A 14,409-nucleotide genomic window follows, 5' to 3' on the forward strand; every position below is an offset into this window, starting at 1 on the left:
CCCGCGTTTCAGAATCCGAGCAAGAGACTGTCAAATTTTGGAATTCGAGCCCGAGCTTTTCCGAGCTATGTCATAAACATCAGTTGAAAAAAGAATAAGTAGAGTTACAATACAATCTTACTACAAGGGGGAAACCCGCAGCATGGTTAACAACATTAAACGGATCGCGTTTAGCAAAATCAGAGGCCTAGATCGCATTTTTTACTCCGAGACCGTGGTAGAGAAAAAAAAAAAACGAGGCTCCGAGACTGTGCGAAATTTTTGGGTAATCTGAGTAATTAATATTTTGCTTGTTCATTAATGGTATTTTCAATCTATAAGATCTCGAAGCTTTCTTGAAAATTCAAGATATGGCTTCAGTTGTGAACGAGCTTTGACCAACAAATTGTGTATTTCTATATACGATACAATTCATCTCAAATCCCAAATAAGAAAAAGAGAAGAAATATTTTGTAGACAAAATATTTGTAGTATAAACAACGTTTATACTAAGCTAAGAAAACAAAAGTGGAATTAACCTTTGGTGGCAGTTATTTACCAAAAGCTGGCTAATTGCTGATGTGCTTCGTTGATGACCTTACATCACAATAGGTGATCGGCAAAGCTTTGCCCTTTGATTCCGCCGCCTCTCGAATAAGCTTCTGCGGGAGCTCGGCATATGAACAAATCCACAGGGTGTAACGGTAATGCATTCCTGAACATGTATATATAGATTTGATTCAAAAAATTATTGGCAACAATTGTGAACAGTCGCTTGCATTAGCGAGGTACGGCCAATAGTTTAGCGCGATTATTACTCTAGAGACAAATAAGTGTACAAACGATACGTAATTCTCTTTTAAATGAAGTCTTTAAATAAAAGGATATCTATTTCCTATTATACGTTATAAGGTCTAGTCCACGCTCTAGTGCAGCGCTGTGTATACGTCTTAAACGTTGTGAGCGTCGTGGCTTGTTTTAGCCTTGAGGCGTGCTTGAGGATCCATTAGGGAGACCCCTTAGAGCCCGATGGGACAGCGAGCATGACGCTAAGGCATCGAGGGACAGTGAGGCATATAAGCGTTTATAAAACGAGTGCCTAGGTTTGTGTTGTTGTGTAATCAAGCCTCTGCGCCCTAAATATTTTTGGAGGGTATAGTTTTGTCCAATTCTTGACGAGGTTAAGGTATTTACATACACGCGTTTTAAGCCTGCCAGAAAGCCCAGAACCAAACAAACCTCGTGTAATGCGCATAGCGTCTAAAGTTGTTGCGTCTGAAGTCGGTGACGGATTAACGGTCAGTTTAGTAAAGTGCTTAATTAGAAGCGCGCCTGTTGTTGTTTCAAACAAAAGTTGACAATGATGTTGATATTGGGCAGTCATCCAAATGAAATTTCAAAGCAATCTTTGCTATGTCATATACGGTAGCTCCTTTGATTTGATGGTGGCTAGTAGCAGAGAAGTATTTTCCTATTCTGATGGGCGGAATAATGATTGAAAGATTAGTGAAGTGCAGACCATGTCGCGCCAACGTTTGATTATTTTGACTCTGAAAAAAAATATACTGCATGGGGTTCTACCAAAGAAATCATTCTGTTGAGTTGGCGTAGATACAAATACCTTTTATGTCCCAAAAGCAAAATGCTTATCTATGGGGACTCACGCTTATATAGTTTACAAAATTAAGTACATAGAACAGAGAACAATACAAACATCGTACGAGTACAGTACAAAATTCTATATATAAGGACTCTAGCTTATATAGTTTACAAAAAAAGAGACAAAGAATAGACAAACATCGTACGAGTACAAAATGCTATGGGGACTCACGCTTATATAGTTTACAAAATAAAAGACAGAGAATAGACAAACAAGACAAACATCGTACGAGTACAAAATGCTATCTATGGGGACTCACGCTTATATAGCTTACAAAATAAAAGACAGAAAACAGACAAACAAGACATACAACGTACGAGTAGAAAATGCTTATCTATGGGGACTCACGCTTATATAGCTTACAAGAGAACAGACAAAAAAGACAAACATCATATGAGTACAAAATGCTATCTATAAGGACTCACGCTTATATAGTTTACAAAATTAAGAACATAGAGCAGACAAACAAGACAAACATCGTACGAGTACAAAATGCTATCTATGGGGACTAACGCTTATATAGTTTACAAAATTAAGAACATAGAGCAGACAAACAAGACAAACATCATAAGAGTACAAAACATACCAGAGCCCCATGTAGAAGAATGTTTATTTTTATCTTCAAATTGGGATTAAATCAATGATGAGTTGCTGCTAGCAATGACTTTGACAATGAGTAACTCGTTGAGCGGCAACTAGGGCAGGCTAGTAGGTAGTGCGTAACGTCTTCCTTTGGAGCGCCACAAGCACAAGAAAGTGTTGATGAGCAATACACTCAATAATATCAACATTGACAGTATATGACGGCGATGGATAAAATAGTAAGAATGACAAGGATTGTAGTGATAGTAATGACTCTGATGACTATAATAATGATTTATGATATAATGCTACTCTGGTTTTGATAATCATGGTGATGGAGATGATTCTGATGATAATGACGATGATGATGATGATGACAACGACGATGATGATGATGACGACGACGACGACGATGATGATGATGATGGTGATGATTATGATGATGACAATGATGATGACGATGACGATGATAATTTTTAAGATGATGATAAAGATGATGACAATGATGACGATGATGATTTCGTTAGTTGGGGTATTCCTTGGTGTTACGAAGAGCTTTTTTTGGTGCTCAAGGCCTTTGTACTTTATTTCATTGTCTCGTTCTAAGGTCTTTCCTTCTGGCTTTTTTTATATTGTGTTTTTTGGTGCTGGTGTTCGGTAACACCAAGAAACTACCGTTAGTTGTAACGTGTCATATATAACGAAATTAGGCCAAATAAGATTGATACAGGGGATTATTATGGGTACAAGTTTACTACAAAAGGTTTTTTAATAAGCGTTCAATTCATGGTCTCACTTTAACGTCCTAAGTGTGTTGATTTTTACCTCATGGTTAGATGGGGGAGGGGGGTAAAATATATCTTAGTCTTGTAAAGAGCAGGCCCCGATACTAAATCAAGGAGCGAGACGCTAGTAGAAAGTGGTTAAGGGCCAAATATCACAAACTCTACAGGCCAACATACAAGCTACTGATACACTAAAAGCCATCTTGTCCAAAAGCAAAAGTGTTTATACACTACGGCAAAGTACATGTTGGACAGCGGGCGATAGGGTTCTCTTAGGAGCTAGCTCTGCTTTCTTTCAGCTCGTGTTTAACGGCGAACATCTGTCCATTATGATGTTGCGAAATATCGGGTCGGTTTCCCGTGAAGGTGGGCTTCTAGAATGATTGGATGTTCTGTTCTCATGGGGCTCGATATTGAGCACCCCACAGCTTGAGTATCACTTCAAAAACTCGCCTCTGTTCGTGTCCATCAGGCAGAACGTTCTATAAGAGACACACGTGGGTAAGAACAGAAGATCTATCATAAAGTTGACCCAAACAGAAAATAAGAGAAATCGAAAAATAGATAATATATCAATATATTTCCCCCTTTTTTTACTAAAGCCCCTCGCGCAAACACCGCCTGTACGTTGCTAGGCAAAATTCGAAGCATTGGTGGACTATGGTACTTGAATTAATGAGGTGCCAAAAAGACTTAATTGATAAATAAAAAAGTATTTTTAGACTCCAAAAATTTCACCTGTATGTTAATCGATGCTGTGCCAAATCAATGAACAGTTGGACATTAGCCACATTTGACAATACTCGATGTATTCTCAGAAGGGCCTTGAAGTTGTATCAATTTAACCTATTGCAAATTCGGAAAAAGACTAGAGAAAAAAAAACACTATAATAATTATCTGCAAATGATGTCTACCGAGAAACTATGTTAACAAAACCTACTTAACTTTGGAGATGCAGCGCCAATATTGCTTTCGGCCCAGAAGGAAACAAAATACTGCAGTTTTTAATGTTTTGCTAAGTCTCGCCGACGCGATTTCCAGCAGTCTTCTTGCTTTCTTCATTCAAAATCTTTAAAGTGTTTTCATTGGCCAGCACTAAATTGGCTCCCAATCACGATAACTCTCTTCAATGTGCTGACCAATCACAAAGCACCAAATGGTATTCCGTTAGTTTGAATGACAGAAAACGGTTTAGCAGTTGGAAATTATTGACGAGGGTTCCTACAATATTAAAAAATCGCATTAAAAACTATGTTTAACAACGCTGCCTACAAATAACATAACGTGGCTCGTATTGGAATTGGGCGTATGGAAAAAGGAGAACTTTAGAAGCACACTAGCATACACACATTGGCACCAGTCGGGCCAAGACGGGACGCTAGCACAGTCTATTACCCGTGCAGTTCTACAACCATGGACAGCTGTTTCGTCCTTATTAGGACTCGTCAGCATGGCATAGCCGGTTTGCCTCAGTTAAACTTCATCGGCAAAAAAAAACCGGCTATGCCATGCTGACGAGTCCTAATAAGGACGAAACAGCTGTCCATGGTTGTCGAACTGCACGGGTAATAGACTGTGCTAGCGTCCCGTCTTGGCCCGACTGGTGCCAATGTGTGTATGCTAGTGTGCTTCTAAAGTTCGGAAAAAGGAGGCCATTAGTTATACGTAAAACTCATAGCTTTATGCTACTGATGTCTATCAAGCCAAAATTCTCTTTGTAAAACCTCCATAAAACAGCCTCTTTAAACGAGCCGCCCCAAACTTTGCAACTTTTACCTTTTAAGCAGAAAATATTGATGGCGGAGCGACCAAAATTTTTTTAGTAGAACATTTAATCTTGAGCCCACTGGAAACCTGGGAAACGCCCACAGGGCCTTAGCAGAGCGAGGAAAAGATGGCGCACTGTCTTTCGTCGAGTTTCTTGATCATCTTTGATCTTTCTTTTCTTCTAGGTATCTCCATTAAGCGACCAGCCAAATGGACAACGCTCTAGTCTCTAAAATCAATTCCTTACTAAAGTACATTTAGCTATACCCCCATAAAGTAACCAGCCATTCTTAAGCGGCCAGCTTTCACCCTACTGGGTGTGGCTTCTTTAGAAGGGTACACATGTATTTTTTAGCTCACTTTCCAAGAGCTACCAAAATTTCCCACTCACTGGGGATTGCTTGAACAGGCACTAAAAACCCATTTCCTAATAGGGATCAGAGAAGATGGGGGGTGGGGCCTATTCTGGCAGGGCCTGACCGGGAACAAAGTGCCTGTCACCAGGGAAATACAAGGAATAAGCTGCCCCACCCCACCCCACCCCCCACCATCGCCACCAGCCACCCATCCCCTGAGTGAGCCTATTAGTCAAAACATTTACTTTGAATCCGTTCAGTAAAAAAGGCAAAAACAAAGCATCTTAGGATTCGTAGTTTGAAGGTTAAATATTCAATGACCCTTTGTTCCGTGGAAACCCAAATCACAGGATATCCGTATATAGTCTCCAACGCCAACGACGACGCCGTTTGATATCGCCTTAGGATCAAGTGCCTTACTAGGAGAGTTCAGTGTGTTTGCATACCGTTTCCTTTTTTCAACTTCAGTTATTTGATACTAAAATTTATTATGAGTGCTTCTAAGAAGCAACGCCAAAGGGATTTCATTGTCTTTAGAAAAAGATCCAGAACGTATTTCCTAATTAAAGAGGTTCTAATCAAATGACTAGTGTTCGTATGTTGCTTTGTGATGCAAAATTTATTTCTGACCCTGGGGGATAAGAAAATCGATTAACCGTCGACCTCTTTATAAACTAAACGAAAACAAAGTACCAAAAAAGTATTCAGCCTTGCTCCTATTTAGCTTTTGCTCCTTTTAGCTTTTACGATATTTAGCTTTGCTCCTTTTTAAATCTAGCTCTGCACGATATAACAGTATAGGCCATGAATATGGAACAACCTTTTAGGCCCCCACTAGCCTTTCTGATGATTTCTAATGGCACTCTAAAGAGAAGAGAATACTATCCAATCAGGAAGCGAGGAATATTTGATTGACAAGGATCAGGGTGTCAAAGATGAAATGCTTCGATACACTTCGTGCTTGTATCTATCAAGACCTCGATGTTTTACGTTCTAGCTGGCTTATTTTCTTTAAGCAGTTTTCAGTGATAGTGCAAGTCAAACTGCAAGTTAAAGACTCTTATATTTGTTGTTCTGTTCATCTGAAATAGAAATACAATTTATTTGAAGAAATAGCTATAAAACATAACAAACAAAACTTTACATTTCATTTACCAAATCTAACCGAAAAGATTCAAGAATTACAGCCGTAGCAAGCCTCGAATTATTAGGGGGGGGGGCACGATACAGAAACATTAAGAAAACAATGGGGGACACAGCCACGCCCCTACTGGTCATTTCCTCATAATTTTTGAAGATATTGGGGGCCCGTACCCTTAGTGCCCCACCCCTTGCTACGGCCCTGTCTTCGCCTACGACACCTACGACTGCGCACCTCCCACTCCCCCCTACCCCCTACCACTCCCACTCCCTACCCCTACCCCCTCGGCCAATCCTGGGTACGCGCCTGGACCCCTACAAGATTATGAGATAGTGTAGCCAAAACTATAAAAAAATAATCTTTATTAACAAGTGTGATTTATTTACAATGTTTCAACATCCTAAGGAATGTGATAATTCATTTATACATCTCTAAATGCTCAATTAACAGAGCGGAAACAATGACTATAAAGTCAATTATTGTTAAGTGACTCTAAATTTGATAGAAGCCATAGTACATTATTGAGTGGTTCCTTTAAGCCTCGCTCAAACGATGTACATATCATTTTTATTTGGATTAATTTGATAAAGGCTTTCTACAAGACTAAGTTGATTTTTACCTGCAATTCTGAAAGTTCTCTTTTGCTTTTCTAATCTCTAAGACAATTATTGATTTTATTTAAATTGCAAAGTTTTTTGTGCCAAAGCTGTAAAAATACAAATTAATCTTACCAGACGTCGCAAATATCTTCATCACTTTCCAAAAAGAATTACAAAGTTTAATTGTTAAATTATTTTGACCTCAAGTACTCGTAGAGTTTCATATGCGAGAAACAGCTTTCTCACATCAAAAGGAAATATGATTCTGTGTTTCAAAAAGCTATTCGAGATTTTACACAAATCTACCAAATTTGGTATAACCAATACCTTGTCATTTCATTAAAATCTTCAATAAAAACAAATCATAACAAAATATATAAGTCAAGAATGAAATAAATTGCCCATTTCGGAACAAAACGTCCACTAAAACATAGTATATACAGCATGTTAAATGCATACCTTTTGATAAAAAGATTGCATTACTCGTTGTGAATGTTCCTTTGAAAGTCTTCTCGAGCTCTACATATAACTACTCTCTACTAAAATATATTCCCCACCATAATAACAAAACATCATTTTGATGGAGCAGAAGGCCAGAGAGCGCTATTGAAGCTGTCCCACTGGTCCATAATATAGTCCTACTGGCTGGGGCATGGCCGAAAAAAATACCTAAGTCCTTGGTATGCTGTTGGTGGCTGAGAGAGAGCGCTATTGCATCTGCCCCACTGGTCCATAATATAGTCCTACTGGCTGGGGCATGGCCGAAAAATACCTAAGTCCTTGGTATGCTGTTGGTGGCTGAGAGAGAGCGCTATTGCATCTGCCCCACTGGTCCATAATATAGTCCTACTGGGGCCGGACCGTTAATACCCTGGTTAAATCCATGGTACGCTAAAGGTGGCTGGCGTGGGTATGGCGCAATCTCCGGTAGCTCCATCAATAATGCTGTTATTTGGTCTTGTCGTGATAACGTTACTCTGCTATGCGACTGAAAAAAAAAAGACAAAAAAACCTTCATTAATACAAGAGTATTTACAGGAAACTATAGGGATGTCAAAAAAGATAAAATGATCATTTCACCGCCTCTAGTACTTAATTATCTATCGAATTAAACATTTACTTTTACTTCGTAAAACCTACTGGAAAGCCAAAGATCTCTCTCCCCCCTTTGCGCCCCCTTTGCGATAAAAAAAAGGCTTAAAACAAGAGCCCTTCATAGCGATACATTTATAAAAAAAAAACGGATTGAATAGATTTATATCTAAAAACTGTTGCCAAATTTTTAAAAATCGGTTTAAAATCGCGAGACTTTTTGAAACACACACACACACTTTCATCCATTAAATGTTCGCACCAGTATTAACGGTAAACGATTAGACTGGATCGTTATAGTCGAAGCTGTAGTGATCGGGAACTCTTTTTGCGAACGGTTGGTTTTGGATAATGAAATCACTGGGATTACTTGGGAAATAGCGCATGACCAAATGCGATGCGCTTTTCAAGCCATTCAGCGTTATTGACACAGCATTCTGGTACTAAAAGTATAAACTTAATGCGTTTATGGCGAGAACTACGTATCGTAGATAAGTTCTTACAGTTTACTTAATAGGTACAAGTGAATTTTTGGAGCTAACGTTAATTGGGTGGTGTTTTGACCCACCATTACAAAATGAGCTCTAAGACGGGAGAACATTGGAATCTATTTGCAGGCCCGTGATCTTTGCGCAAAATAATAAAATCAAGGAGCGAAGATCTTTTGCTTATACGCAAAAAAAAAACGTCAGAAGTACATCTAAAAAAGAAAAAAAATCGTTTGATAGATAGAAGCCCAATGTTTCTTGAGAACAAAGGAATTCTGTTGGGATTATAAATGCAAAGCTACCTGTTACAAAAACCATGAGCGATTATAATCTACGGTCTTTAAAATAACTGGTGTCCGATTTACTTTGCATTTAAAAATCATAAAAGATAAAACAAGATATCGAAAAGCGGGTTTTCGTAAGGTATAATGGGCTGCTAAGGATTGGATACAAGACTCTTCACAAAACTTCACAAAGTTTTGCAAACTTTGGCGGACAATCCAAAACTTTTTTTTTCAAACAGCTCATGTTTTAGTGCAGTACTTCTGAAAATTTTGCAAACACCATTACACAAAGGTTGTAAAGGTATTGGGCTATAATTTGCATGGGTTGGAGAGGGGAGAAGTACTTTTTAATGTGATCGAGTTCTCTTCAAGAACTAGCTCGGCGAATTCGTTGGGACTACAGCGAACGAATGGTCCATTATAGGAAAGAGTTAGACAAAAAATATTTTAGACAATATATGGATAAGGTTTGCATTGACCTCCATGATCCACGTTTGCACATCATCTCCATATTCCGGTTCACTGATCGAACACAAAGCCTCGCATAGAATAAGGTTGTATAGCAAGAAACTAGCGTACCAACAGGCCCAGAAACATCAATAACGCTCCCAGAGCTTATTTGTGCAAGACGCGGGCACGTGGCGAGATCAAGATTAGAACAATAGCAGCGAAAAGGCTCTACAGGAATACCTTAAAATATGCGCACAATTTAACTAAGAAGCAAAAACTCGAAAAATTATAAAAAGCGCGGGCTTAACAATTCTCGATATTAAACTGATTTCTCTTAAGTGCAGTTAAAGGATAAGTTCAAATTGAATTGGACGGTTGTTAGGGGTCTTGTGTCGCCGATTGAGGTGTTAGAGTTGGCAGTCCTTTTGCTTACTTAAGCTAGGAAATGAGCTAATAAAAGTGAACTTTTAGGGGTTAACCTAAAGGGCTCGGCACAAGCGGTCGAAATCGCCCACCTTATGTGCACGCGTGTAGCGCAATCTGTTGAAAGTTGTACAGTTGTCACTATGAATGACCGCAAAGCACCAAGAGCACAAATCAATCCCATACCTGCAACTTGTAAGCTTTCTGTAATAAGCCAACTTGGCGAAGAAGCCTTTTCTCGCGCTCCACTCTGTTACTATCGTTCAAGATTCTTTGTAAGTGTTTGATGTACTCTATAGCAGTTCTCAACGTCTCAACTTTGGACAATTTCTTATTTACTGGTGTAGTAGGAATGTGTTTCCGCAAGGCGGCGAAGCCGTCACTAACGAGTTTAACCCTGTTTCTCTCTCTCTCGTTCCGTCTAAGCACGGAAACGTGCTCTTTTTTATTACAGTTCGGAGAGCTACACTTTCTTTGTCTTCTCGGGCTTACAGATGAGTTTATGGATCCTTCGGAATCCTGTCTCGAGAAATCGGGCGATGTACAAGTCGAAGATCTCGATGCAGAAGAATCAAGAGACTCAAGGGAGAATGGACTCCTAAGAGGCGAACTAGAAGAAGTCGAAACAGGGGACGGAGTTTCATCACAGCTCAGCTCTGATAAGTCGAACTCGTCTAAGTTGGGCAGGAAAAAGGAAGCCTCCATCGGAATCTCCATTTGTAAGCGAGAAGCACTCACATGCGTCCAGGGTGTGCCAACGCTTCGCTTACGTGTGCCGTTCTTGACTAACCCCAAGCCCGGCGCGTGTAGGCTTATAAAAAGGTTTTGCGTTTCCTGGGGGATTTCACGGGCCGCTAACCAAGCCACATATAGGAGGGGTTTAGCGACAAGCCTACACAATAGAGCTTTACACCGCCTAAGTGGCTCAGGACGCAGGCTTATTTGAATACACTAATCTTCATATCAATACTTGAGGTAGCTCGCGTGGCGAACGCCGTAATTAGATTGGCGAACAATGGTTAAAAATACCGACAGTTTCGGCAAACAAAATCGCTGCAAAATTCTCGGCGCGCGAAATGCTTACATTTGCACCGACGCTCCCGAGCTCTCTACGATGCAGAGATAATTCCCTATGCATGCGCCAGGGGTTGACTGCAGGTATAGAGAGCCTTATTATTTGCATTGTAAGGTTTCATGGAGTGCAGTTCACAACGAAGTACAGCCTTTGCCCAAGCTAGACCCAGTCAATCATGACATGTCATGGAATTATAGTGAAGCTTTAAGGTCTGGCAGTGTTTCGATGCACAAATGCAAAACGTTCGAGCTAAAGCAAGCAAGATTAAATATTGTCATTTGGAAGTAGCTCAATCATCTCTGATCTTTCCTTTCTCATGCAAATCAAGGCCTCTACATGAAATTAGCCCAGATAAAAAACATCGCACGGATTCTAGAATGCTTGAATTACATATCGATTTGCTTAAATACTAACGCGAAACAGTCTCGTAGGCTCTGTGCGTCGCGCCTTGTTATGACTAAGTGGAATTTTGGGCAAGTTCGTTGTTGCATTCCTTTACATAAGTTGTTTGCTCTGCAGCGCGCGCGGACGATTAATAAAAACTTAACACCGCGTATAACAGCAGGAGTCCAAATGAGTTTGTCGCACCTAGAGAGAACTTCACAGTCGATAATAACGCCGTACGCACCTATGTATAATGATTTTATCGTGGTGTTCCGAGTTTTAGCGTGTTATTAGGTCTGATTTGCCTGTCTTCGCTTGAGAAGTAAATACATTTAGGGCGTGAGATCGTATTTGTTGAGGCTTTCAACGCGCGTGCCTTGGTGGGGCATGTCATTTAATAAACTCATCGTTTAACAGCACTTAACACGGAAAAAATACCGTGCAGGATTGGTCGAGCTGTCAACTCCATTGCGCCATAAACTTCACTCAAATACACCATAAAGAGATAGTGCAGGTCTCTTGCTAGATATTGCATTTTCGGTGCGGGTTTAGAACGCTGTTTGGCTAAGTAAATTTAGCCGTGTCTATAAAACAAACATGGGATCTTCTCTGTGCCGAGTTCGACTTTTGAAGAAGTGTGTAGGGTCATGAGATGATTGAACAAGTGCATTCTTTTGGAGATAAGAAAAAAACAGGGGACTCGGTCGGAATTGCCTGCACGCGGTATTTAGTAAGGGGGGGGGGGGCTCCAAGGTTAATAATATCCAATGCATTTTTGTACCGTGGTTATGACAAGGATGAGTAGTCCATAGCACGTCTTGCTTATTGGATGACGCGTGCCAACAGACTATAACATATACGCTGTCTAGAGAGTGTCAAGAACATCATTAATAAAAACAAAACTTGTGTATTCATACAAGCGCTTAAAACGGCAGTTTTACATCGATAAACATTCATCTTTACATTAAGTGACAACTCGTTTCCTGTAAGTTACTGGAACTTGTTTTGTTGACAAACAACTTCATTCCACAAATACCCCCAATATTAGAGTGCTTTCGCAGGCTTTAAAAAATGGAATGTCTGCATTGTCGTAATCACCTTCCGTTGCTATGTATTTTTTTTTCTGTTCAGGGCTGGTTCTTCTGGAATACCAATGCAATTAAACACCCAAACCGTAATTCAAAGTACAATTTCTTTAGAATCATTCTTCACTCAAAACGCTTATTGAATTTCTGCTATATTTAGACAATAATAACCGTTGTTCTGCTCTGTAAATCCACTAATAGTACTTTGAATGATGTGAAATTAACTGAAGAAATGAGCAAATGTGCCTTTCTGGACCTAACAATTACTCATTTAATTTTCGTCTTTATTTTCTGTGAATGATTTCTTAATATTCAGTTGTATTCTATTTATTGAATAAATAGCACCCTCTGATGTTAATGACTAAGAAATAATTACTTGCCGACCTGGGAAGTTAGCGCGAAGTGATTGATCGTACGTAAGAGTACTTCTCTTGCAATTCTAAGCTGAGGAGTTGAGTGAAGTGACGCTAATTTGAGCTCGCAGGCGCGTGCTAACAGCGAGATAGTGTAAGAGCCCACTTGTAACAGCTCGTGCGAAAATTCGCACTTGAGGGAGTCTACGCGTGCGAGGGAGACCCACTGGAGCCAGTGACAAGACCACTGATCACATACTGCTCTAGAATAAGTTTCGTTCCGCATGCCAATGAACTCCACAAGCGGTATCATGGGGTTTGTTGGTTGAGAGTAAAGAAGAGAGGAGTCATTTATGCTGCATTTATGCTGCATGTCTCGCATTAGTAAATTGGCTTTCACCATTGCCTATGACGTCACAATAATCCTGATTTAATTAATTCTAAACGTTAATAGAGATGGTTTAGAAAGAGGGAGGAAGTTAGAGAGAGCCTATCCATAAATGAAGGCCTAGAAATTTCCAATGGTGTTCGACAATAAATTCAACCATGAAAATTGACGGGGTAAAATAAATTTATTTATTGACAGCCGCTTCCATATTCAAAAATTAGGTTTTCTGAAGACGCGAACTTTTGATAAAATTGGCGGCCGTCGTTTGAGTTCCCGGTTTGCGTTTTCGACGGACGCGTGTACCGATGCTTGTGGGGGCGGCCGACAGAATAGCCGCATTTATGATTCCAATATTACCGCGTAGCCGCCATTTTGAAAGCGTCCCTAGCACCGAGGAACTGGGGTTTCTAAACGCCCTTCTCAGCAAACAACGATGCTTGAAGCCGGCTTACAACTGGCGAAGCAAAAAGAGACGGAAAAATAGCGGAGGTGTAAAGACGTTCAAGAAAAATCGGTGCGAAATAATGCTAGCAAAGAACTTTGTTAAACAATGGAGAAAACAAATGGGTAATCTTTTTGTCTTGTAAGTTTTCGGGTTACCTGGTGAAAAGTTATGTTATTTCAACACGGCCGTTTTTTTCTCCTAGAGTCCAGAACTCCCTGTGTGGGAAATATTGTGTTGCATCGTGTCTCTTTCAATTTAAGTAATACACCTGTGTACTGGGTTAATTTTTAAATTCAAGATTTTTAGGATATTGTCAGATTTGCTCTGTCACTAGTCCACTTGAGAAAGTGCGTTTTGCTAAAAGAAGTGGCACTAAATGTTGACTTAGTGCTTAGATATATACCCTTTACAATATCTGCAATACGATAGACACTTATCCTAAACACTATACAATGCATGAGCCTTTAACTTCAAGAGGGAGGACTCAAATTCAGAGCATCATTTGACTTGCTGTAAATAGAGAACGCTCTAGAATCCAACGTGTCAGGGGCATTGGGATGCGTATTCTTTTTTTTTAAACGCCCTTTGATAAATCAAAGGGCTGGCAAGGGACGATCTTGTCTAGAAACTGTCACCGCATCTACTTGAGAAAATTTTCTTGGTACAGCAAGTGGCGCCGACTGTTGATTTAGTGTTCGAATGAATAAAGTTAATTAAGCGTCTAGTACGTAAAGCAATACAAACACTGCGATGTGCGTGCTCTCGTCTTTACACGTTTGTGTGCGCTGTTACAAGGGCAACATCTGCATCCGAGGTCTAGACGTCTATTAAACCAACAAACACTCGAAATTGTACGTGCCTGAAAAGGGGACTGACTTGAATGGCAATTATTTCTTCTGAGAGTTTGAGGCAATATCAATAAAGAGTCACTGTATATACCCTGTCTCAGAGTCTTATAAATCTAGCAAGAAATTTCAGTGCAGCCATCTCTCCCAGGGTGACAGGCACGAGGAATGAAGAAGTTCGTAGAATAGCACGCAGAGCTTTACGCAGGGAACTTGTGTTAACCCCC

The 14,409-nt window shown here is 40.0% G+C and overlaps 1 protein-coding gene across 3 annotated transcripts; it reads right to left on the bottom strand.

Moving 5' to 3' along the window:
* Positions 1 to 6,616: 6,616 nt before the first annotated feature.
* Positions 6,617 to 10,490, bottom strand: LOC116618339 (helix-loop-helix protein 2). 3 transcript variants are annotated; one of them, XM_048723019.1, is made up of 3 exons: positions 9,794 to 10,442; positions 7,691 to 7,858; positions 6,617 to 7,587 (listed from the first exon to the last, which is right to left on the bottom strand). In XM_048723019.1, exons 1-3 carry the CDS (start codon positions 10,322 to 10,324, stop codon positions 7,579 to 7,581), a joined length of 708 nt encoding a protein of 235 aa, XP_048578976.1. In that variant the 5' UTR covers positions 10,325 to 10,442; the 3' UTR covers positions 6,617 to 7,578. The 3 variants fall into 3 exon arrangements, with proteins under 3 accessions (XP_048578976.1, XP_048578975.1, XP_032237760.2); XM_048723018.1 differs by having other exon boundaries at positions 6,617 to 7,508; positions 7,717 to 7,858; positions 9,794 to 10,441; XM_032381869.2 differs by having other exon boundaries at positions 6,617 to 7,858; positions 9,794 to 10,490.
* Positions 10,491 to 14,409: the final 3,919 nt, after the last annotated feature.

The sequence above is a fragment of the Nematostella vectensis genome, chromosome 15 (genome assembly GCF_932526225.1).
Source record: "Nematostella vectensis chromosome 15, jaNemVect1.1, whole genome shotgun sequence".
In the NCBI taxonomy this organism is placed as follows: domain Eukaryota; kingdom Metazoa; phylum Cnidaria; class Anthozoa; order Actiniaria; family Edwardsiidae; genus Nematostella; species Nematostella vectensis.